Source organism: Diadema antillarum, unplaced genomic scaffold (assembly GCF_040938485.1).
Source record: "Diadema antillarum isolate AM-2024a unplaced genomic scaffold, OU_Dant_1.0 seq00001455_RagTag, whole genome shotgun sequence".
Taxonomy (NCBI): domain Eukaryota; kingdom Metazoa; phylum Echinodermata; class Echinoidea; order Diadematoida; family Diadematidae; genus Diadema; species Diadema antillarum.
In genome coordinates, this window is record NW_027272201.1 from 213,160 (window position 1) to 240,631 (window position 27,472).

Consider the following 27,472-nt stretch of genomic DNA (forward strand, 5'->3'; position numbering starts at 1 on the left):
CACCTTGATACAGGTCCTACACATTGTGCAGTTGTTGCAAATGTCGTGAATAAATGTAAATAATTTGTCAGTTCAATCATTTGCAACAAAAACAGCTCGATAGAAGAATGTCTTCAATTTAAATTGTGCAGTTGCTTGTCAAAAGAAGAATTTTAAAAAAAGTGGGAGAGTTAATTAAACAACAATGCTGGAAGAGCTTGTAACCAACTGCTTGTATTACCAAACGTATTTATGATTGGACACGCGACTGTTAATCTTCGACTTCAGAGTCCTTGTAGTGCTCGAGGGTTCGGGGTGACGGATCGGTAGCTTGGATCCACCGCGGCATCCACATGTACGGGGTCCAGGCGGCCCGTCCGGGGTAGTACTTATCAAACAGCTGCCGGTAGTAGTAGGCCTCCTTGGAGCAGGGAGGGTTGAAAGGGAACCGTTTGGAAGAGTCCTCTAGCATGCTTTCGCTCACCTGAAAGGGGGACAAGGGATCGATGAGTAGGATAGACAGGTGGGTGTGGTTGTTTGATGGTTTGGTGGATGAATGGAGGGAAAAGGAAATGTATTCGTTTGTAGGTTGGATGGATGAATACAAAAGAAAACAAAAGAAACAAAAACAACCATTTCCCCCCAGATACCTCCTCTTCTTTTCTCTAGTGGTGTCTACTTTTATCTTAGAGGTTAATCTATAAAAAGCTATGAAACTATACCGTTTAATAATGTGACGCCACAATGAACTGATATGTGCTGCGATTGTCATTAACAGCACGTAGAGCCCCATACCATTTTTACATACTGTCCAACGTCCATGGAACAGAAAGGAGAAAGGGTTAACCCACCTGTGTGTCTATGTGCTCCTGCAGGACTTCATACCAGGACTTCTTCATCGACGATACGCCATCGCTAAAGCCCTCTTTGGGCCTCCACAGGATGTCGTTGGGTAGGAGGTCGGTGTCTTCGAACGACTTGCGGATCAGGTACTTCTCGATGCCCTTGATCGGTTGCCGCAGCTCCTTCGGCAGCGAGAGGAAGTAGGAGGTGAAGTGATGGTCAAGGAAGGGAACTCGAAGCTCCAGGCTAGCGGGCAGATATCGAAAGTTGAGGAAATACGATTGTATGTGTGGGTTATCTTTTTTTTTTAATTTCTACTTTTTGATAATTAGTACTTAATATTTTGTTTTATGTTTTCCTCTCTGTGTTACTGAGGCACGTTGCAACACCAAAGTGAGCTTGTTATCAAACTTAAGATCTGCCATGTAGGTTGAATTGTTAGGGACTACTCAATGCTGATTAAAAAAGAAATGCTTGGCAAGATATGCTATAAGATCCTTGGAACATATGGGCTAATACGCGTGACAGAAATTTTATGTTGACGTCCCTTACCCGTGTGCCGCAGTGGTCCTGTCTGTCCTCAACACATCGTAGAGGTACAAATCTTGCAGGAGTCGTCTGGACTCACTGTCCCCGGCCGAGGCACTGGGCTGCTTGTGGAAGTAGATGTACCCCTGGGCCAACTCGTCCGAGCCCTCGCCGGAGAACACCACGATCGTATCGGTGACCTTGCGGATGTAGCGTGCCACCAGGTACATGGCTGACAACAAAAGAATAGAAAGTCAGGGATACAGCGGCATAACACACTGACAAGACTTCCACCAGTCAAAGAATGAAAATTACATTTTATTTCTTTGTTGCCACATTTTTCTGCGACTGCAGCGCAAGAGCATTTTAGGAATACATTCTGTTTTTATAATTAATGCCACGTATTTTTTTTTTGTACTGTGTTTAAAATGCAGTACAGCAAAGTTGTAGAGAAATATGCAGACTATGCTGTGAAGTTTAAGACAATGCTACAGCTGACACTTTCAATGACATGTATTAGGACTATCACCAACATGACGAGGAAAAGTGAATGACACGTAGGTCCTACCTACAGACGATCTAATCGTGATGACGTCATAGCACTCAATGGACTTTATGACGTCATCGAGTGCTTCTATGCCTTCCTCAGGTGTGAATGAGATCTCATGGTGTTCGCTCCCGATGTGTGCTGCCACCTATGGTGAGATTAGAAAATATTGTTTGAGATTCTTAGTGCTACCTTGTTGTCTCGTAGTGAGGCAGACCTTGTTACACGACCACTGATTATGATATGCAATTTTCAAGAAAGGGAAAAAGAATATTTCCATAGAAATTTATATGGCTTTAGAGTTGTTATACATGTATCTTCGCCTAAGAATGAATAGTTCTACCTTTAAATAAACCTGGTTAAGTGCTGCGTGGCTTTATAATTCCCTATCAAACTGGATGTATATAATGACATATTTCAAGCTCCTTGAACCTTGACCATGTCTCCCCATACTACAGGGTCATTAACCCTTTCTGTGCTAGAGGCTTTGGACAGTGTGCATAACACTGTCAGGCTTTCTGAGTCAGTCGGATGTCGAAGCACCCAAAGAGTTAATGCGTCGATTTTGCGGTAGGAATCATTACTTGTCATCATGAAATTGGCAACTCTGAATTTCAGTTCAGTTTCAGTAAGCTTTATTTTTCCACTTGTACATAACAGAAAATAAGTATGACAATATCGATTATATTATTTACAAGTCATGGAAATATAAACACAATTTCGCATTACAAATATATAATCATGTGAAATAATACATAAATATCATTACAAATCTTTAATTGTACAGGTGGAAGAGACCGTTATCAATAAGCAAAACGCTTGACTTGGACAACGGCCTCTGAACATAATTAATACGCCTTGTAACAATTTCACTGCTAAGCTTTTATTTGAGAGAGATAAGATGGAACTGATAGAATTCATTGGATCTGCGGGAAAAAAGAATATAAATTTGAGACAGTATTAGGAACTTCAGTCCATCTAATGTATGTTGTCAATTTAAGATCCTGCTATAAATGTAAGTATTTTTAGGCCTTTGAAAATATTATGCCACCAATACAGACAAGCACATCATGCAAACAATAAGTGGTTCGACTGGAAGATAACTTTGGATACTGCAAAACATTTAATCAATTCCAAGGAGAAGCACTGATTATTGTAATAAGAAGACCACAGCACCCAGCCACAGAAACATGTTCGAAAACCGATGTGTCAGGGGGGATAACTGATGCGGGCTACCATGGAACAGAGAGTCACACCTTTCGAGCTGCTGCTACGTCCGGACTGCCTTCCATGCCGATGGAGAAGGTCTGAAGGGGGTAGGTTGTGCCTGCCTCTCTCATTAGCTTCATGACCAGGGCAGAGACCAGACTGGAGTCTAGACCACCTGTGGAACGAAATGTGGAACATACTGATTATTCGCAAAGAAGATGGGTTCAAAATCTCCCTCGCTTGTGAGATTCTGCATTTGGAGAAATACCAATAAAACAGTACCCTCCCTCTCTCGCATCGACTACTCATTATCAGGAGATTTTACATCCCAAAGCAAATACCTCGACGGATGAAAAGATTCAATGGCTAGGCCTATATATCCCTGAAGATGATTACTCACGAAACCAATAAGGAGCCATGCACCACCACTGCTCATCCCATCCAAGATTTATCATCCAAGGTTGCTTGTTGAATGATTTGTTTTGTTTTGCCTCATTTTGTCTAATTTCCCTTTCTCCCTTTGTGAGATTCATATGAGTTGTTGGTGTTAGCGACCTTTCCCAGCGATGGTAATCATGAAAGTTTAAAGGTTTTTCTTTCATTTACTTTTCCACCAAATCTTTGCAAAACAAAGAAACAATAAGGAGATCGTATCCATCGTATTTCTCTGTAGCATTCTTTTACTTTGATTAAAAATGACACATCGACTGCTATGTACTATGTTTGTATTTTTTGTATATATCCAAGCTGGACATTCTGTCTTACTATATTTTGTGTATTTATGTATTTTATGTATTTTCCATCGAGAAATACGAAATTGAAATTGGAATTGAAATGTAAATTGAAAAAAATAAATACTTCAACTCAGGCCTCCATAACAACTAGGTGCCTCCAACTTTAATTTAAACCGAATCTCGGAAGGGCAAGATTTGTCGATTTGCCGATCAGAACCCATCCTGTGTACAAAGTCAAATCTGTTTAAACAAATGAAAGAAGCAGCTCTGTTGTGAGTGATACTTTGAAATGATGTAAACCTTTAAAGGATTGTGTTATGAGTGACACGTAACATAACGCTTTTGGATTGTGTTGTTATTGTGTGAGTGACCTTGGATACGACGTCTTTAACATTCATCGATAGCGAGCTTTAGATCGGCGACGCGAACGCTAAAACGACGCCTCCTCCCTATTTGCAGGCACAAACCCTTGTTGGTCATAAAGAAGTCTGCGCCAAGACTACTACATGCACCGCTGGCACTGTAGCCGGCGCTAAAACACAGGGCTTAACTTATCCAGGGCTTCTATTCAACAGAATAGAATACGATGTATAATATTTAAAAGATTAATATGCAACAATGTTACAATCGACAAAATGAAAATATACCACACACAAAAGGGCAAAGCACAACAATATAAAACTTATTGTGCATTATCATGTCCGATAACATACCCGAATTTTGAACGTCTGACTGTTTTAATTAAATATCTTCTTTCTATCTTTTTTTTTTCAGCTTGAGACACGTTTGCGCTGCGAAAACTCTGCCAATACCACAATAGACTCACAGGTCCTTCTCGAGTACATTAGATACCAGCAAGTTTCGAGTGATGCGGTTTATTGTGGTCGCAGGGAATGAAGTAATGGATAATTGTGTAGAGTTACATGCTTATAGCAATTAAAGAGGTAATTTAGAAAGTCTATGTGAACCCTACACTTGCACTCTTCATTCTCTTTCACTTAAATAGTGCTCTTGGACACTCTTTAACGAAGAGTTCCTGGCTTCCCTGGAATAGAAGAACCAATTATGCTATTATAGTGATTATGCCATTATAGTGATCTACTCACCTGAGCTCAAAGGAATGTCTCATTGCGTTTTCTGGGACTTTTTTATGGTCTATCACTGACACCACTATAATTCTGTCTCCATTGCAGACAAATCTTCGCAGGAGATCTCTAAGAATCTTTTAAGCATGACTTGCAATTTGTATTTCAAAATATTGTGGCAAGTCCTACCGCACGGGTTACTTGGGAGCTTTAAATAGATTTCGGCGCGGACGTTAAGATGACGGTTGCGGTGAGCGGTCTCCTCTTTCGATCCCCAGCTGCGTCGTGTTGCAAAGCAGCTTTACATTTCGCAAAGAAGCAGCCTATACAAAGTAAAAAAAATGGCGCCCCTCCTTACATGTCGTTCGTCATCATTGCATCAAGCAGCTCTTTGCGTACTGGATTGAGCGAACGCTTAAGTGGCCCAGGACCGTCGTGAAAAGTCGGACGACGCGAGATCGATTTTGATAGATACAGCCGTCTGGCGCATGGGCTGAACATTTTTCCACCTCTTAACGTCCGCGTCGCCATTCAAAAGCTCACTATCATCAAAATTGTAGCCCTATCACTAACATCACATGTCTAGAATAAATTTAGATCATTTTGCTCAAGAGAGAGAAGAATATCTGATAGGCCTTAACCTATACGAAGGATAAATGCATAACAAACTCCTTGTAATATAGATGCTACAATGTTTGATTACGTTTTAGTGTTTGTGGAATAAAACACCTCCTTTTGTGTATTTCTGTGAGTTGCATTTTAAAAAGATAAACGATGAATCATATCCTTTTTTGGCGTTCCGTGATCTATGTCTTGTTTCTGGTCTCTTTGTTGGTTATATACACCTCTTGTTCGGTTTAGGTGATATAATTTTTTTTTAATGCTAATGACTATTAACAAGGAGACAGAAGGGGGGGGCTTCAGTATGCTTAAGAATAGTTGATCTATGCATAGTATAACTGATAATAATCGTACAGCAATGCACGTGACTCATTACATGACCCATGAAGCATCTGTTCTTCTTAGTTTGGACCCCTCCCCATCGTTATTACCGTCGGAGATCACTTTTTTTTTTCTCAACCGAATAGTTCTATATTTAGGAGGGAAGAGAAACAGAGATAGGGATAAGAAAGACCAAAGTGCTTGCGTTTTCATCCATCTTTTTTACTACTCTGCTGCCACAAGCTTTTGTAGAAGATGTGCGGCCTTTCGAAATACTGTTATTGGTTATGCTTTATGGTGGAGGAACCCGTACCGAGCACAATCATAGAGCGATTGTTTCGTCATGCTTGCAATGGACCAATCACGAAGAAACGAAAGGCGCTGCTATGTGTTCCTAGAAACGGAGAAGATGGTATTCCTACCTACTTTTATTGCTGCAAAAACGAATCGTAAACGAAAACATCACACGGTTCACCGGATGCCAGTACGTATGGGCAAACCCAGAAACCCGATCGTATGAATGAGAATATTTTGCGCTTTCAGCGTTAAACCATGCGCCAGGATTTTCATACATGTAGTTCAATATGTTTTGTTCAAAATCTATCCGTACAATGAAGCTCTCAAATCATCAAAGCAAGTAAGACTTGCTGATTGCTATCAACAGTATGAAAAGCACTTCTATAAGCCAAAATCCTCTCGAACGGTGTGCATTTTGTGTATCTCCCTTATAAAAACCCACCGACGAAGAAGCACGAATCTGTTCTGATTCTTTCATCCAGCGAGAACAGACACACGCATTTTCACTCCCATCGTCGAAAACTTATACGACTGGCACCGAAAAATCTTCCGACGTTTCATAGCTTTCGTTAGTCACCGTCAATATACTCTCTCATTTTTTTTCTCTCTCTATTACGTTGTTGATCGACGTTTTCGCCGACATCATCCTCGTCATCATCATGTTTGTCTACATGAACCCAGATCTCTTCGTAGCGTTGCTGTTTCTGTTCAGCGTTCTTGCTATCGTCCTTAACGGAGTCACGATGGCGGCAGTGCTGTGCTCGAAAACGTTGCGGAAGACCTCCAATATATTCACCTTCAACATCGCGCTCGCCGACTTCACCGCGTCCATGGTGGTAGCCATACAAAGATGGCTGCAGATTTCGGCTGATATCTATGTGAGTCACCCTGCATATACTATTTTTTTTTTTTTTTTTGCTGATAGTTATCAAAGGATGGTTTCGTGCCAGGTTAAACTTGTCCGAAAGAAAGAATTAAATGTCTCAATCACAACAGTAATAGTGTAATTAAGATTTGATTAGGCCTAATGACTGTAGAAGTTATGAAATTGGAAAAAAAAACAGCGAAGTTGAAAAAAGAATGAACAGTCAGTATGGTTATGCACATGAATGATGTTTCAATCACGAAGTTAAGTGAAGGATCGTCTTTTTTTAAAAAAAAAAATCGGAATTACTTTGGCTATTTAAAAAGAATTGGGGCATTTTCCGGTACAATAAATAAATAAATAATGCATATTCGAAAAGGTTTAACTGTACTGGAAATAATTTTCCTCATTAGACACACGCTTAGTCCGTCGTCTGGCCGGCTGACCTTTTAGAATCAATGGTTCTGATAATCTGAAACATCTCTTGCTCTCCTATTAGAGTAAGAGAAAGTGCGTTTTGGAAATGAGGAGGAAGAAACTTTATAAAACTGATAATAGAATTATTAACAATATTTGGAGCTAATTTTGAACCTATGTTAGTACAGTAAGTGTTAAATGCATGGAACATATCAGTAGGTTCTCTGAACTCGCTATCATTATCCTAATTAAGAAAAATAATACTAATACATTTTTTTCTTTATTATTTTTCCCTGCAATTTCATTTATGATCTCCCATAAATCGTTCACATTATTTGAGTTTAATATTTTCAAATTTCTGATAATAATACATCTTACGTGACAACCGAATCAAACTATTCAATCTGTTTCGATATTTTTATACTTATCATACTTTTATCATATACTTTTATTTTTCATACTTATCTTCATTAAATGTCGAATAGATACAGCATTAAATGACAGTATACCATTAAGTCCAGATTCAAGTTCAACTTTATATTATTTGCATCTCCAACATAATCAGTAGCACAAACGCGCAATGTAGATAAAAGAAAAAAGATGTCGACATAAGTAATAAAAAAGGAGACATTACAGTTTTGATGAGAATTAAAGAAGTAAAACATTTTTAAAGATAAATGATTTAGGAGATGGAGACGAGGAACCCACCTATTTGTAAGGTGTTGGCCCATTTCATAAGATAGTTAGGATAACAACTAGTGCTGGAATGGCAACTTTTTATAGCAATTCAACCAATCAAGAAGCTGGATTCTTGTCGTTACCATGGCAATTGCCATTACAGCAAGAGTTGCTATCATATCAACTTTTATGAAACGGGGCCCAGATGTTGCTTACTATTATGATAGGCCTACATACAAGAAAAAAAATGCGTGAACACCAAATTCACATTATTTGATCAAAAATTGATTCATGAATATCATATTATTTTGGGGTTGATAGAATTTGAAAAGGTTAATAAATTCTAGAGACGAGACCAGGATACAACATGTCATGACAGGTACACGAGCTATATACGACACACCTAAGTCCAAAGAAGACCATTACAAACGCAACACTATTAAGATCGGGACTGGTGTTGAGAATAGTGAAGGAAGAAGAGAAGGATGGTATAATATAGAATCATTTAAATGCATGCAATGGCTTGATGCTGCAATCATGGACATACTATTATACTTATCACACCCATCCTTGGAATAATTATGCATATGATAATGTTACAAAATATTCACCACAGTTTACTTTCAACTATGATGAATGACAGGGTAGTTTTGATATATTATCATCACTCGGTGCCTTCCAAGACATCTTGGCCCGTTATTATACAAGGTGTTTTGTGCTAGCAGTGTCCTCAACGAAGGTAAATGATTCTCTGCAGATCGCTTGGTAGGTGGTAGGATATTCATGAACGAACAGATTTGAACGAAATATGTTAATGAAATATTCAGGTAAAGTGGCGTTTTTGAAATCACACATAATTTGTCCCAGTTGAAAACAATAATAAGCATTTTCTTTTTGATGAATTTATGCTCAAGAAGTTTTCTATAGTTTCGTTATTATTGCTTGAGGAAGAGCAATCTGTTGAAGTATTTGACGAGTATTGCTGCAAGCCAACAAACCGAATTAAATGTAGATAGGGTTAAATCAGTGAAGAACCAAGCAAAAATATACAATAGTGGAATTATTGGGAGGTGGAATCTAATCTCTGTTTATAACACCAATGTTTCGAGATATTATTTCACAGATGTTATCAACATTTTATTTTCAGGAGAGCTTATTATCGATGGTAATCCCCAGGAATTTAATGTATAATAAAATTAATAATTTTTAATCATGACATTTTAAAACAATTTCATGCTTGTATAGATAATGATATGAAAGAAATACGGTAATAATTTTGCAGATATGCAAAAAATATGTACAAGATATTATGTCACAAGATTTACTGAAATCGTTTATCTATTGAATAAATACAACTGGGCTTATAACAGGCTTCACTTTAGAAATCAACTGAGTACAACTCAGAAGCCTGGTCATTTAAGAAAACATTATTGTTATTGATTGGAAACGTATGCCCAGCTAGTTGACATTTGCACGTTTTCTGAACGTTCTTGAAACTTTCCAAGTTCGTTATTTGGACGTTTTGTCAAGACGTTTCCAAAACGTCTTTTTTGTGGAAGGTTTTCGATGTATTCAAAGCGTTTCAAAATGGACGTCATAAAAACGTTTTTCATCCGTTTAAAAAACAATAAAAAACCTTTCGGAATTTTTAAGGACCTGCACAAAACCTTTTGGACGTTATAGACGTCAGTAAAAGCTTTTAAGAATATTCAAAATGTTCTGTGGACGTTCTCCGGACGTCCAGGAAACCTTTGAAAACCGTCTGAACGTTCAAAAAACCGTTTTAAGAACGTCTAAAAAGTCTTATGACCCGTTTAAGAACGTTTAAAGAACCTATCATATCCGTCTAGAAACGTCCAGAAAACCTTTTTAAGAATGTGTAATGTTAATCTTTATAAGGTATTTAAAAACGTATATATATAGTTATGAGATTATACAGGCACAATTCGAGATTAATGTACCCTAATCCTAATTTCATATAATCCTATCCTAACCTGTTCCTAATGTCCTACCACCTATACTTATAATACTGCACCTTTTCCCAATTGGTGAATCTGTATCACATTTTTTGATATACCACCAAAATGTTGTAATGCATGAAGACAAAATCAGATCACACACACCTTTATTTGAATATCCAAAAATAGGCATGAATATTCATGATAAAAACATCAATGACGAACACGTAGAGAACCAAATAAAAACTTTTTTTAAACGTTCATTAAAGACGAAGTCGACGTAGCAGATTTGATAAAAACATGGACGTTTATAAAGGACGAAGACGTTGCAGGCATAATAAAAAAAAATATTAAAAAAAAACCTGTGCTTTGCAGTAAATGCCAAGTCCCCACTCTGACGTTGCATGTACGTTTTAAAAACGTCCATATTATACAAAGCCGTACGGAACCTCAAAAAAAGTTTAGGAAACGTTCTGAAAACGTTATGTGTTTGCTGGAGTAGGAATGATGATATCAAATTTGTCATATTTCATTTGGCAGATTCCTAAATGTTTGGAGCACTAGCAAAACCGGGTTTCATCTGAACATTATCGTTTTGGTTCTTGTTTAATTGTTTCTTTATTTATTGTGTGTTTGTTTGTGGTGTGTGTTTTAGGTACAAGTATGAGCGAGTCGTCTTCCACTGAAATTGATGAATGCATGTGACTTTGGTTTAGAGAGTAGAATATGTGTGCGCGCGCTTTAACAATGATTATGTTGATGATGGTAATGTTTTTCTGCCTTACAGACACCTTACTTGACAAGGGTACTTGGAGCTGCTATGATGACAGGGATCCTCAGCACACTCACCGTGGCCATTCATCGGCTGATCATTATCCGCATCGACCCATTTAACAGCCGAAAACTGGTCACGGCGCCTCGTTGCGTGGTCGTATGCGTGGTCATCTGGCTCGCCGTTTTCTCCGTGTACATGGGTACATACTACCTTCAAGCCAGTTTTTTCTTCTACTTCATCTCTCCCATAATGCTGTTGACGGCGATTGGAATCAGCGCGCTCGTCTACAGCGTCGTTTACGTCACAATAGCGGCGTCTACGCGCGATGTCAAACTCAACAAGGGTGCCTACGCTCATCGCGTCAGACAGAACAAGCAGATACTCGGCACTTTCGCGCTCATCGTCTGCTCTAACTTTGCCTGCTGGGTCATCATGTGTTTCTGCATGTTGTGCCTGTGGATAAAGCCCGCCTTCTACAAAGCATACGACCCACACTATGGCATCTACCGTACCGCCCCGTGGTTCTACAACCTCTACCTCGTTGGATGGTGGCTAGTTAACGTCAACGCGATCATCAACCCCATCATCTACTGGACAAGACTCTCTGATTTTTGGAAGGTCCTGGTCAGTACCTGCTCCTGTGTTCGCCGACATAGGAACAGGGAAGATCCGGTGTCAATGATCACGCAGGACAGCAAGTGCGACGGGGAGATCGAGGTCTCAGCAAAGCGGACATCGGGAGGAGAAAAAGCTGATGTGCGAGGCTGAAAATAATGCATCAAATCAAAACATAAAATTGTCCCTAATAGCACCAAAACAATGTTCAAAACTTGTGACTTTCCAATTTAGAACACAGTTCATGTGGTCAAAATGCATAACTTGACGGACAAAGTAAGCTCCGTGTTGTATCTGTTGATCTCGTGCTTTTACCCAGTGTCGAATTCATGGGCTTTATTTTGCCTAGTGTTGAACTAATGTGCTGTCCTCCGTGAGCATGCATGACTCGTGGACGTATTTTCAATGTCGAACTCATGGGCGGTATAATTCGTGGGTGTCGGTCTAGTGGGAATAATCCCGAAATTTCGACCTAAACCGAATTTTGGTTTTTTACAGAATTTTGAAACCTTTTATTTTTATTTATTTATTTTTTTTGCGAGGGTCGAATCCCTTGCTCATTATGCCTGACAGGCGACGATATCTATTATACTATGAGATGAATGAGATAAACTAACGCAATGTGTGGCTTGCGAAAAGACATCACGGTTACGAATATCTGGCTTTTTGTTCTTGCCATTTGAATTCATAGAATCAAACTCAAGCAACCGTATGATACATTACTAATGATTACCTAAGTTCAATTACCTCATGTTCTTTAATCTTAACTGAACGGTCTATTCTTTCTTTTGCTTGACGTTGTTCTTGTATAATTATACTTTTTTATTATTTATCATTCTATTTATTAAAATAATGTACTACTACAGGTTGCAATCAGAGGCTTGAAGACAAACTTTGCTACATTTCACATTTTGACTGACTAATAAAATGAGAGACCAGAACGAAACATGTAAAATATCTTTTACACTTTGAACGATTTGAACTTTTTACTAAGTTCACTATATGGAAATACGTCGTCTGAAATAATGAAGAGCCGAACTTATCATACTTTGATTGAAGATTCTCATTTAACATGTAGGTATTGTATCCATGATAAAATTTTCACCGTTCGTTCATTACAGCAAGAGTAGTGCACGTGTAGAATATAATTACCATACTATAGTATACGGATTACAATAGCAAAATTACGCACTCAAACTTAAAAAAAAAAACCTAGCAACGTGTATGAGGTGTTTCATTCATGAATTGATTGATTGTTTATTTGATAGATAGATAGATTGATTGATCGATCGATTGCTTGATTGATTAATTGATTGAATGTTTTGACAGAATTTATTTCTGCACTTTTCGCAAAGTGAATTAATGGTTACAAACAAATTTAAGAAAAAAATGATATACTGAACAATGATATTGAGCGTTATAGTGTAGTATCCTGGAAAAATTGGGAAATCTTTCATTATTTAGTCAAGTTATTGCGAAAAATGTAATGAAGGATACCGCTATCTTAAGCAGATGTTTGATTTCGAAGACGGCCTTCTACAAGACAGTATAGGCATAAAATGGTCAACGTGTAATTGCAAATTATTTCATACTAAGTAAGTTTTATTGCGTGGAGGGAGTGAGTATAATTATAGAAAATATATTAGTGCACGGGTGAGTGAGTTATAGGATGCGTGTAGGGAAGTGCAGTGTTGACTGTATTTTCTGATAGCTCTTACAGGGTTGTAGCAATAATCGGCCAAGCTAAGACATCACGTATACATGTAGGTGATGAACTCTGTTTTATGATGGACAACAGATCGTATCTCGAACACAGTGTCCAGTCCGCTTTCGATCTCCCATGTTGTTAAGAAATTCAGTGCAATACACATACCCGGATATTTGCTCTTCACTTTTGGTCGAACTCTGTTTGACAGAATACATTATTAACGAGTCATTAACCAATCAAAGACGTGTAGATTAAAAAAAAAACAGCTTATGAGATAGAGTGCAAGCCATCTTGTTTTCAGCGATGGTCATTAATTTTGTGTTGCGATATGTCATAAATAGATGAACTTATTTAGGCAAAGAAGCATGTACATTTACGCTTTAAATCATTTTTGTGAACGAACTTGTTTGTTCACAGGTCTGATACGGTGTATCGCAACAGGCAAAATGTTCAGTGTCACAGCATAATAATGATTCAAAAATCATAAGAAGATGAAGAACAACTAAGATAAATGATATAGAATCAAAGTGACATGGATTCGTATAAAAAAGTAAATGATTAAGAAAATCAAAAGGTTCATGCATACACTTCGGTTTCATATCTGAGAGTTACGTCACAGTTACATTTTTTAAATCTTATCACAGATAGCAAGAAATAGACTTACTTGCGCTATATAGGCCTACATACTGGTTCATTAAGTACAATATAACATCTACCTTATCATTTGTAAATGCACTGACGTTCAATTACATTGATTACTCTTTACATCACTGCATTGTTCCTTGTAATAATGATGGTTCTGTTTACCCTTATTCTTATCTTATTTTCATTGTTATTGAAAGAGCAGATCTGAAGACAATCGACTTTCACGCAGTCGAATGTATGCCTATGAAAGAATTCCTGATTCATTGTATGTTATATTTTGTTTGATAAAAGAATGAAATAAAATTTGTTTAGTTAGATTGAATTAAATTGAACTGAATATCCCATTTTGTTCTAAGTTCTTGATATAGTTGTTAATAAAATCACTCATACCTATATACTCATCTCAGATTATGACTCCTGTAGTTAGTAACATACAGATATGTCTGCATCGTAGAGTTTGAAATACTGCTCCGAGGAGGTAACACGTCGAAGGACGAATTAAACTCGCAAAATCTTCGATTGCATTTTCACCCTTACGATTAATCATTCTGTAAAATATGATCCCTCACAAGACAGACATATCACCAGAAAAATAAAATCTGACAGTTAATTGTGCTCTATTTCGAATACAGTGTAGCTTTAACTATCTTATCTTAGTTGCTACATTGACAAAGAGAGAGGATACCGCTACTTACTCGATTCGATTTCTTTTTTAATATATCGTTTATTCGTTTATTCGATTTTTTATTAATTTTTATCAATTACTTCCTCCGGGTGAAAACGTATCAATTTTCATCCCAGATACGAAAGAAACAAAATTCACGGATCATTTGCAGTCTATGAGTTGTTTTGTTTCTTATCTTGTCTTGTTTTGTTGTTGTTGTGTTTCATATCTTGTCTTGTTTTGTTGTTGTTGTTGTTGTTGTTAGGACGGAAGAAGTAGCTCCATTGGAGTTTGTGCGCGTGTGTCTTTGTTTCTCTGCTTTGTTATGGACACCACTGCCAGTTGGCAGTCGCTGATGCATTAAAATCCTTCTCCAGGCATGAGTAGAGCATTGTGGTTGCTCTTTTTCCAGATATCTTAAACCATAGCTTACAGGAAATTGAAACGTTGTAGCACCCTTTAGCCAGATACAAATGCAGTCAAGGCTAGATTCTCCGTTTGTTTCTTTTCTGTCGTGTCCCCCAAAACTGCATCCGTCGTTTCCTGACGGCCAAGGGCATCTCTGTCGATACAATCTGCAGCAATTCTGCGTTTGATTTACTTTCAGTCTAGGTTATTCTCTTCATTCTTTGGTACTACCACAGCATAAAACTTTTTATTCTGTACCATATTTGTGTCATCACGTGAGAGTTGCCCGTCATGCAAAATTTTGTAATACATTATGTCTTCAAGAGCCGTTGCAGTGGCAGTGGACGACATACGATTCGGCAACACCTTTTTAGTATTTATTTATGTTTTCTTTAAAAGCAGGGTTGTCCCATTCAGAGCCCCAATGGCCTGCTTTGCAAGGGAGCCCTGCATCACATACAAAGGTTACAAATTCAAACACGAATTACAAATAATATCGGGTAACATATATACAAATAGAAAAAAAAACAACAAATGAAAACATAGTACGACATAATACAAGTGGTGGTCATATGAAATAATAAATAAAACAATATGATGAGTGGTTCACAGTATACAGGTATTGAATACCATGCACCTTTACAAGCACATCATTATGAATATACGTGATAAAGATACAAATAATTTGATCCGTAATGAAATCACTTTGAGCTGAAATAGCATTAGCGAGTAAGGAGAATAGAGAGAACTTGCATAAAAGGCAGAGCTTGTATACAACAACCATATTCCCTGAGTAAAAAGGGAAAAAAGTATTTGTGGGTAAAAACAAACAAACAAACAAACACGAATATACAATCCATCAAACATTCAAACAAACTGACGACACAGAACGAATCAGGACTTTTTCTTTGGGCGGATGATGTAAGCTACATGTCATCGGAGTCGATGAATTGTCAAACATGGTAGATTTTTTTTTTAATTTAATTTTAGAGCTAAAGCGCAATGTGTGTGTGTCTGTATGTGCGTGTGGGTGTAATGTGGCTGTTCGCGTGTATGCGTGTGTGTATTGTGTTTGTGTTTCTTTAGAAATATATACATCTCATTGGCCGACTTTTCCCCCTTACAACTGTTTGTTTTAACATTCAAATTCAAATTCAGACTTTATTTTCACTTTTTTTAACACAATGTACAAGAAACAATAATGATAAATTCGTATGCTTATAGTCGTTGAAAATAACTATACATAACCAGACAGAGATAACAACATGTTCATGTCTACACGATCAGTACAAAAAAAAAGAAACATACACTCTAATCAGTATGTCCCCCAAAAAAAATTACAACGGGGCCCTCCGCAATGATATCTTTAAAAAATTGCATCAGTCTGAATACAAATTCTGGGTATGAAACTGTAACTCATTACCCACATTTCTCAAAAAAACCCCATTCGATTTGCTTCAGTGGTCAGAGAGAAATGTGGAATTTTGTAGAGGATGTCGGGAATCGCTTCCGTCCAAATTCTGTCTATTATTCACACACAAGAGCATTGAATTGCTAAAATTGGAAGAATCAGACCCATGACATGCTTTACAACAATCCACATTTCTCTGTGACCGCTTAACCAAATTGAATGGGGTTTTCTGCAAAATAGAGCTAAAATGTTATAGCTTAAGACCCTGAAGTAGCATTTAAAAGAATTAATTATATTGGGTGTTATCAATGCGAAAATCTGATTGTTATTTTGGGGGGACATACTGCAGTAAGTCGCCCCAAAAATTACAATTAGATTTTCGAATTGATAACACCCAATGATCGACCTGTCGTAGTGCTACTTCAGGGTCTTGAAATAGAACATCTTAGCTCTATTTTGCAGAAAACCCCATTCAATTTGGTTAAGCGGTCACAGAGAAATGTGGATTGTTGTAAAGCATGTCATGAGTCTGATTCTTCCGATTTTAGCAATTCAATGCTCTTGTGTGTGAATAATAGACAGAATTTGGACAGAAGAGATTCCCGACATCCTCTACAAAATTCCTCATTTCTCTTTGACCACTGAAGCAAATCGAATGGGGTTTTCTGTAAGATGTGGGCAATGAGTTATTATACAAATAGTGAATGGTTACGAGTGCAATGGTACGAGATTTCGCACGAGGTGAAAGATAGAGGCGCTCTATTCAACGAGGCGAAGCCGAGTTGAATAGTGCGCCTCATCTTTCACCGAGTGCGAAATCTTGTTCCATTGCACGAGTAAAGACCACACACTATTTGATTTATACAACGTGCAAGTAGATCTTTTTGGTCTAAGTAGGTCTAGAAGTCTATATATGTATGAAAAATATAGCCATACTTACATGTGGATCCACTGCGATTCTCTTTCTGGCTTGTGCAATCAGTGTAGATACAGGTCACTTACACTAGCACTACGTAGGCCTACGTACGCGCATGCATGTACCGCACACGTACACTGCGCTAGCTGCATGCGATCCTTATGCAACACACAGTACATGCAGTACCGTACAATTTCTCGAACCGTGGAATAGAACGAAAAAATCGAACCAAGTTGCACGCAAAAATAGAACCAAAATTGCACGGCGCGTTGAATGGAGTACTTATTGAATATCACGTCACCAACAATCCTCCAATCAAATTACAAGGATCTACTTGGACGTTGTATAAAGTTTCATACCCTGAATTTGTATTTAGATTGATTCACTATTTTTAAAGATATCATTGCGGAGGGCCCCGTTGTAATTTTTTTGGGGACATACTGTATACACTCTGTGAAAAAAAAAAAGGTGGAGGCACTCAGTCACTCAAAAGACTATGCTTGTATCCTCGCATATTATGCTTGTTTCTTCGCATAAACATTCTGATTATTTTTTTGTCAGACATTAGCATTAGATATTGCACACGTAGATTCTCTTATTATTGTTGTTTATTCAGAATTACCAAAATTTGTCCTCTACAGGGTCTGCTATTACAATGATTTTGCATGCATCAAAACAAAGCCAAGCAAACACATGCTCAAGCAAATACACTGTAATTAACAACCATGCATCGAAACTGCATACCAGCAGTACTTAATAGTAAGAACATTTAGAATACACATTGCATGAACAACACATTATACTATTTAGATTAGGAATGTACACATAACTATAGATCATAATAAGTTGATGACATACAGGGTTTTATCTTAAAACAAAAAAGAACTTGATGATTTTGAATATGAGATGAAGTTTTTCAAAAACAAATCATAACTAGCTTGTATCGTTGTAAGACTATGTCTGAGAAATCACTTATTGAAATTACACAATACACTGCGAAAATATGATTTGGAAGAGACTTGACAAGTGGATAGGCACGAATGACTTAAAAGTTAACATTCCAAAAACTCATCACGTACATTGTAATGCCGCGGTGATATTCGAAAAGAAAGAAACACATCTCTAACGCATTGTGCACCTCAAGCGAGGCAAAGAATGTCGAGAAAAAACTTCGAAGTGCATGGATTATCAACGGAAGAAACAGCAACAGCTACAAATCGACACAAACACAAAGTCAGAAATATCTGGAAAAAAGGGTGAAGTTTGCAAAAAGCACTGAAGATTGTTATGAAAAGTGAGACAGGGCGAGACTGTGCTTTATCTAACTTAAAACTGAACAGCTAATAGATCATGGTGTTAGCAGTTCGACCCATCTAGTCCCTGTTAAAGGCAAGATCAATTCCATACACTGTATTTTACAAGTCTGTATGAAGTTCATCCATGATTAACTACAAAAACGAAAAAAAAAAATCACCCGATATATTATCCATGGCAGGTGAAAGGTCCAATGAGCTTCTGACAAGTACTTGATGAAAATACATGGTGTGGCAAGAGCTTAAAGTGCTTCGTAAAGATTTGAGTGCGATGCCAGGAAACTGCGTTGAAATATTTACCCCAACAATAGAGCTCAGTGACATTGAATCTTCAGAATCATAGCTTTTTGATTGATAATAAGAGGAGCAACAAACCGGTTTGCAGGGAGGAGGAGTGATAGCAATAATGGTGCGTAGGACGAAGTCAAAAGATTTGCCTTCGTGACCGCGTTCTAAATATTTTCCCCCAGTTCTTTTCAAATCAATCAAGGCTCACGGAGGCACAGGCTGGTGGCTTTGGAGAACTTTGCAGATGACACAAAGAAGTGATCGTATATAAAGAGCAGCATTTCATTGCGGAGACTTACTTGTGTGTTTTCATTTTTTTTTTTACTTTTTCCATAAATAAAAATGTTGCGTTTTTATGCACAGTTGAAAGAAGATAAAAGAGAGAAAAACAATAAAAGAACTGATAAAGTCGTATAAAACTAAACATTTTAGAGCTTAAAGGGATCGTATAGTTTTGGTTGAGACCTAATTTCAGGTTTCTAACATTTTTTGGTGAGATAATGAGAAACCTCTTCCGAAATATGAAAGAGCATGTAATTCCATGAGGAATTCATCGTTTATTTGATGAAAATTGGTTTTGAAATGGCTGCGATATCCAAAACAGAGCGATTCTAATAAAGTGTGGGACCCACATTTTATTACGATCGCTTTGTTTTACTTTGTTTTTGGATGTTTCAGTCATTCCAAACCCGATTTTCATCAAATAAACTTTGAATTCCTCTTAAAATGGCATGCTCTGTACTATTTCATAAGTGTTTTCTTGGTGTCTCGCAAAAACTTAAAAGCCCAATTTTCATCTCCACCAATACTGTACCATCCCTCTAAGTTGATCCACTCAAAAAAAAAAAAAATTGTGACTAGAGTATTCATATTATAGTTGAGCATTTTAAACATTTTGTTAAAAAACAACAACATGACGTTTATTACAAAAACACCCACTGACATAAACTGTTTGATTTTGTTCAGATAAACGTCTTCAAAGTGGGAGAACAACGTCGAGATTTAAACAGTCAATGAAATGTTCCATCTTTGCAAGTTTATGTCAGTGACAGTAAGAGAACATACGCCTGTATCACAGTTAAAGGGATAGAACTGTATTGGTGGAGATGAGAATTGGGTTTTTAACCTTTTGCAAGATGCCAATAAAACATTTATGAAATAGTACAGAGCATACCATTTTAAGAGGAATTTAAAGTTTATTTGAAGAAAGTCGGGTTTGGAATGACTGAAACATCCAAAAACAAATTAAAACAAAGCGATTGCAATGAAAGGTGGGTCCCACACTTCATTAGAATCGCTCTTTTTTGGATATCTCAGCCATCTCATAACCGATTTTCATCAAATAAACGTTGAATTCCTCATGGAATTACATGCTCTTTTATATTTCATAAGAGGTTTCTCATTATCTCACCAAAAATGTTAGAAACCTGAAATTAGGTCCCAACCAAAACTATGCGATCCCTTTAAAGGATTTTTTCTTTAATTCATTCACTAATTCTATTTCTCCTGACATACTAGAAAACACCCCCCCCCCCCAAGAAAAAAAAAGAGAGAAGGAGAGAAAGCTCTTAAAAGGACAGAGCAAGATATTATACTCTTTGCATTGCTGTAGCTGTTTTGATTGTGAGAAAGGTTTCATAACAGGGGCATCTCTCTTTTTACAATATGTACATGTGGACATACGCATAAAATATATGATTAGGGGCATCTACATAATTACATAGATATATCTAAACAATAAACTCGCTAAAGGCGTTTTCACATCAGCCCGATAAAAATCCAAGCTCGAGATATTTTTCGAGATTGCGAATTAGAGCGCTATTTCATTTCTTATTCACATCAGCCCGAAGAGAATCAGCCCGAACATTTTTCGAGCTAATTCGACAGCTGAGTATGTGCAAACAGCATCAGTAATGTGTGTGCCCTCTCAAAAATTCCTCATGATTTGTGTGCAGTTTGCCTCGATCGATCGGGTTACACACGCTCAGCATGATGGGACGCATCGCACTAATTTCTCGAGTCGTTTTCACATTATCAAATAGCGCGCTACTATCCCGCCATTTCAGAAATTTCCAGAGTTGGACTCGAGACATTTCTCGATCAGAGCGATACAATTAGCGCGCTAATTTGTGTTCACATTAGGCGTTTTCACATCAGCCCGATAAAAATCCAAGCTCGAGCTATTTTCCAATTTCCAGAAAATAGCGGGCTATTTCGAAACATCGGGCTGATGTGAAAACGCCTACTATCAAATAGCGCGCTATTTCGTAGTCGGGTTTATTTCCCAAGTCAGAAAATAGCGCGCTATTTCAAAACATCGGGCTGATGTGAAAACGCCTAATGGTGACGCGAGAGGTCATCCCTATGCATGAACGTGTGTATTTCCTTTATTTATTCGAATATTACTCCTCCGAAGCCGTCGGCCCCGGGCCGCCGCCACCGGTGTCGTCGGGAGCGAGAGAGTATCTTACATTGAATGGGCCGGGTTTCGTCCGTTTCCGTGTCGACGTCGAGGGTGGCAAGGAAAACAAAATGATTAGATTATGCATATCGAGCGCAGTCTTCGGGCATATTCAGCGATTACGCCGAAATCTTGCTTTCTAGCTCAGCTATTCGTTTGCAGAGACAGTGGGACACCAAAGACGATAGAGCGCCTCGGAAGCTCAACACTAACGCATTATGTGTACTGGAATCGCAGAGCTTATGGCCTGCACGTTTGTATTATGTGTACGGACACTCCAAACAGCAAATTTGTGCTTTCCGAAACAGGTTTTCGAAACAGGTTTCCAGAAACCTGTTTCTAGAAGCTCTTTGAAGTGAGAAAAACATACTGCGGTTACGAACCAAACTGCGCAATGCAGGTGCGCAGTGACAAGGCGCAGTTTTCGTTTTAGCGATGAGTTGATAAACGCAACTATTTTGGGAGCCGTTTCTAAAGGGCTTTGGAAACGGCTTTCGAAAGGGCTTCGGAAACGGCCTTTGAAAGCCGTTTCAAACAGAGGAAAGATGATAAACGCAGCCTCTGTGTAGTAGACTCTTTCGGCTATCGTGAGCAGTCGTGCATATTCAGCGATTGCTACGGACTTTCTCGAGATCGCCAAGCTGATTGTTTGCAGAAACGGTGGACAACAAACAGCATAGATGCGCAGGTAGCGCGCCAAGAGGGCCTCGTCTCTCGATTTTGCATAGTACGCTCATACACCTGTAGACAGCTGCAGGGGCCATTTTAGGAAGCAAAGTGAGTGATAGAGGCCCGACAAGACAGGTGAATACAGGTGAATTGTGTCTGTTTAAGATGTTTTGTGTCTATGATAATGTAACTGTGAACAACGTGTTATCATTGCATTTCATAGTCATCCTTCTCATAATATGCTATGTCTATCTCACAGTCATCTTTGCACAGTCAAACACCGGCCTCTCAAGCTACAACTCAGGGCACATGGGACAGTTTAAAGTGGTGCATGTAGTAGTCTTGGTGCAGACTCCTTTACAACCAACAAGCGTTTGTGCCTGCAATCCATACCTCCTCCTGGCTAGGACTATGAAAAAAAAAATGTTTTGCGGGTGGGCAGAACACCATTTTTTTTTTCTGCCTAAATATCGTCGTCTTAGCGTTCCCGTCGCAGATTTAAAGCTCGCTAATCCCGGTGACAGTTTGACATCGGATTTTAATAGAGGAAAGTCGAGAGAAAACACGAAAGAGGTGTCATAATTATGTTGACGACTTGCTAAACTCACCAGACAGCATGCAGCCAATACGACGGGCGCTCATCAGACGCTTGCGCACAGCCTCCTCGAACAGGGTCCGAATGTTGGCGTGTATGTCTTCATCTGTACAAAACGAGAAATTCAAGACTTCAGAAAAGATGCACTTGTAGAAAGACAAAATAACAAAAATCCATCTCAAAATGTCTTTTTTCCTTTAAAAAATGCTAACATTCCAGAGGTGATTTTCCCCATCTGCTGAACTTTATCCTGATATGTCATATAATTTCTAACTTTGAAGTAAAGTTGAACTGACACATTAATCGATTCATATCTCTTTCATGTCATATTCTTTTTTTATATCAACAAGGTGGTAGGTAGATCTTATGAATTCATCTGAACACGTGCTGAAAGTACGGTCAGTTATACAGGGATCCTTTGAGTGTGAGTAATAAATACATGGACTAATTGAAGCTCTATGTAAGTAGCTATCTAGCTCAGTATATTGACTTCGAGATCGGCTATACCTAGTTCTCTCATCTACTACTGTATTAATGAAAAGACCAGGTCTTTTATAGGTTCCCTCACGATTGATTGCACCTGGGACCTCCCTGAGTGCACAATGCAAGCAAAGACAACGCTCTCCATGTATTGCTTACTACTTCTGCAGTAAGTCCTCCTTGACAAGCAAATAGTCATGTCATAGAACAGGGTTCATGATATTATTCCCAATTCTCTTTTTCTCTTCCTTATTTTTCTTCTCTTTCCTCTTCTGTCCGTCTTTTTTCTCTCTGTCTATCTTTTTACAACTCCCTCTCTCCCTCCCTCTCCTTTTTTATTCATCTGTCTATATATCTATATCAAATCTATCTATTTATCTATCTATCTATCTATCTACGTATATAATTTCTATCTATCTATCTATCTATCTATGTATATACTTTTCTATGTATCTATCCATCTATCTAACTATCTATCTACATGTATGTATACAATTTTCTATCTATCTATCTATCTATCTATCCATCTCAAATCCATCTATCTATCTATCTATCTATCTAATAATATCTATTTCTTACTACAACACAAGTTATTGGATACATTACTTACCTACAGGTTGGACACTGCCTTCCACGGATGCCCATTTCGGAGTCTGCCCAACCGTGGTGTACTGGATGCGCTCCAGTGGAGACACCTTCCCACTGGGGAGGAGGTTAAAAGACTGTGCGTGACCCGGAGGAAACTGGCTGATGAAAACCTCGGAATCGTCGCATCCATGCATCAAGCCTAATAACCCTGCGGAGACAGATTGCATATACACAAACACTTATTCCCTAGTTGTATACTTGAACGCAACATGCCATCTTTTATTTCACATGGATGGCGTACACTGTAAATGTCAACAACGGACCAGAACCAAAAGCATAAAGATACAATAAAAGGTATAGTTATCATACATTCAGAGGTATCAATATCTACATAGTAGATTAAAAATACAGGCTACATACGCATAGGGATACATAAAATTCTGTTAAAAATAAAGTCCTTGTCCTTGTCCCGTAATGTAGGTGAAAATGTAGTCACTCCTAAACGAAAAGAAAACGTAATACATGTACAAATTTACCGCAACATTACTGTAGAAATATTTATTATAGAAAATCAAACAAACGGGAAAAATACAGTACAGTAGATTCAATAAACAACTGAATACCATAAGTGTCCGTCCTGTTGTATGATTCATTTTTGGACATTCAAGAAAATGTTTTAGACTAGGGCAAATGAGAAAGAGAGCAAGTTTTATCATTTGCATCACATTATAGTAGTCTTGTAGTAACCTTGCAACCCTAAATCTGTATGTTCGTCGAACCTCTGGAGTACTTCTTCCACGGTTGAACATGGTCAAAGAGTTCATGCATGCATTTGTTGAACTGAACTGATTTTAAAGCATGGATTATTTTACTACTTTTGTACGCAAACTGGTAGAAGAGTTTCTAGGATATAACCCCATCACATATTCTATTTTGTATGTGTGATTGTAGCTGATTTATTATCTTTACAAAAAAAATCTGAAATCTTGGAATGCGATAATTTTCAAGGTGTGTCTCATTCGATGAAACTTCTACCACTGCAATCTCACTGTCCTCACTGTACATACATCATTAAAGGGGACCTCCGGATGATTTTCAGACTTTTACATTTAAACAACTATATTAGTTAAACTGAGTATAGAGTTTCAGAATTTTTAGTAATTGGTATGAGGAATGAGAATGTTTTTAAAATCTATAACAGATTGCAATGAACAAGGATGATGACATAGCAGCCTCACCATAAGAATGCTTGAGTTGGGGCTCAAGGAAGCAGAACAAAAGAAGAAGGCATGCATAGATCTTTCACAGGTGAACTTGTTGAGCAAGTGGTATTGAAATGGAATTACACTGCTACATTTCTGAAATATATGAGGCTCTGATGTCATCACCACTGTTCAGTGTAATTTGTTTAAGATTTTCATTTCATTGGTTTCTCTGCTCAAGGACCACAATAAATTCCACAAATCTATACATGGAGCTGTTGATTTATGCACTACATGATGTGAAATTATGAAAATCGTCCGGAATGCCCCTTTAAAGGTAACTTCAACATGATACTGCATTCCAATTTGAAAGCACAAGAAGACATGTTTGTACCCTACGCAGGGTGTTGTTTAGAATTACGCAGCGTCTATCCCGATGGAAGCAGAAAGCCCAAATCCTTGACCTTACGGTATTTTTTTTTTTTTTTGTGCAAAGAAGCTCAGGGTACTCTATAGATCGCATCTGATTTTTAGCTTTTTGCACAGACATTTACGAATGTCGTACCTTTAGCCTCGGAGCAGATGGCAAGGAACCCATCGTTCTTCAGCAAAGTGAACATGGGCTTGACTCCGTAGGTATCACGAGCAATATGTACCTGGCACCATCACAGAAAAGATGCACGAAATAAGATTGCTTCAGTGTAAGTTCATCGACCTTTTGACCTTTGGCTTTGTTGTACTAAACCAATATGCGAACATGACCGACATTTTAATTTGCATGTTATTATCATGTGTGAAGTAATTTGATAGAATGATGGTAATAACTCAAAGCTGTAGGAAGTTATTGAGATTACACCAATACGAAGCTTATGTCTTGCTTCTGATATGCAATTGGGACAAAATAAAAGATCTTATCAACTTCGGTACTCATTTATAGTGAATGGGACCATCAGTGATGCCTAATATCTGTATTTTATGGTTTATTTTGTGCAATTATAGCATTTTAATCATTCAGTTTGATCCACTGAATTAACGGATTATAACAGGATTTTATATTTGACATATACATGTATCATATCAAGATATCATAGCTTTATATTTGCTATAGATAGATGAAGTGCTCCCGCTATGGGACGATCTTAACCCTTTGGACATGCTTTGCACGATTCAATATTGTACTTACCTTCCTAGTGGCCGTGTCGACGATGCAAAAGGCAAAGACGCCGTCGCACATGCTGGCGGCATACTCCACGCCAGCTCGCGCGTAGAGGTGGAGGATCGCCTCACCATCCAAGTTGGTCTCATAACGGAAGTTGAAGGCATCACCGACCTGTGTGATTTGGTTATGACCACAGTCACAAACAAACAAAATCATAAACAAAGCACGGATAATGTTGCGGCCTGAATGTTTACTTCGTTATAACCATGAACCATTCCACTGAATTCCGTTTTAACAGAACTAACGGGAGTGCACTGTCGTACTGTACTGAGGTATTTTGTCTTTGTTCATTGCCAACAGAACATCTGCGAGGTGCGACACAGGACATTCAATGGAGGACTCATGGGGGTCATTCAGGACATTCAATGGAGGACTCTTGGGGGTCATCCCACGAGACCGACACCCATGAGTCGTACAGCCCACGAGCTCGACCAAAAAAGAAAAAAAAAACACACAAACAAACAAATAACGCCTGACACTGTTTTACCTTTTTTTTCTTATTTGCTTGCTTGTTTTGTTTGTTTTTAATTATTTTAGTCTCCACACCTTCTCGTAGTTGTAGATCTCGCCGTTGTAAAGGAGACAGAGGTTCGGGAACTGCTGAATTTTCAATGGTTGCATGCCAAACACGTTCCCCACGATAACCAGCCGATGGAACCCCAGGCAGCAGTTGTTGAACTCCGGCACATTCTCCACACGGAAGGCGTCGGGCCCGCGGTGGGCTATCTGCATAGCGCAGCCAATATGCTTGTACACCTCAACTTCGCTGCCGAAAATTGCCCAAATGCCGCACATCTTGGATTATTTGAGTTGACTTGAACTGTGAGAATAAACGCAAAAGTGCAAAATTTAGAACATAGTATGATTTCTGGTTTTTTTTTTTCCTGATCCAGTCTTTGATACGTGTTATGTTTTGTATGACTTGCACATCAACTTGTTTTAAAAACACAGTAGTTTCAGTGCAAGACAGCTTCTTGCAATCCATGCGTATTTCCTCAAATATGTGTATAACTGTGTGTAGTAAAGATTTAAGATTAACGTTTGAATGAAATAAGGCCAAAAAAAAAAATGTTGTATTGGCGTAATATGAGATTTTCAAATAGGGTCGGGCGGGCGGAATTTTTTTTTGTTTTTTTTGTTTTTTGCTACATGTATTTTACGTGTAAAACTCGTATTTAACAAAACCCCATTCGATAGAGAGGGTCTGTTGCATCCAAGGTTTGTTATATCACCGGTTTAAAAGCCGTCACGACATACCGGTCAGAATACGAACGAACAAATTCCTGGGCTAAATCACCCAGCGCCACAGACAAATCGATTCTCCGAATAATATTAATTGAAATCTTCGAACCGGACTTGCCGGTCGCCGACACGCTGTACTATACTGTGCGGCCATTTTCCGACACCAGCTGTTGTTGTTGTTGTTGTTGTTG

General features: G+C 38.2%; 1 protein-coding gene across 1 annotated transcript; it reads right to left on the reverse strand.

Annotated features, from left to right (window-relative positions):
• Nucleotides 1-250: 250 nt before the first annotated feature.
• Nucleotides 251-26,834, reverse strand: LOC139709643 (asparagine synthetase [glutamine-hydrolyzing]-like). Its single transcript, XM_071621605.1, has 10 exons — nt 26,586-26,834; nt 26,004-26,150; nt 25,386-25,476; nt 23,641-23,826; nt 22,564-22,656; nt 3,154-3,281; nt 1,919-2,045; nt 1,375-1,582; nt 831-1,068; nt 251-463 (listed from the first exon to the last, which is right to left on the reverse strand). The coding sequence occupies exons 1-10, from the start codon at nt 26,832-26,834 to the stop codon at nt 251-253; spliced, it is 1,680 nt and encodes a 559-aa protein (XP_071477706.1).
• Nucleotides 26,835-27,472: the final 638 nt, after the last annotated feature.

What these genes read in the sequence shown, in the direction of transcription:
- LOC139709643 (XM_071621605.1), bottom strand. Translation starts at nt 26,834, where the DNA reads ATGTGCGGCATTTGGGCAATTTTCGGCAGCGAAGTTGAGGTGTACAAG. An exon ending in CATCTGCTCCGAGGCTAAAG is followed by an intron (nt 23,827 to 25,385) that starts GTACGACATTCG and finishes CTGTCTCCGCAG; the next exon opens with GGTTATTAGGCTTGATGCAT. An exon ending in AGGACCACTGCGGCACACGG is followed by an intron (nt 1,069 to 1,374) that starts GTAAGGGACGTC and finishes TCTGCCCGCTAG; the next exon opens with CCTGGAGCTTCGAGTTCCCT.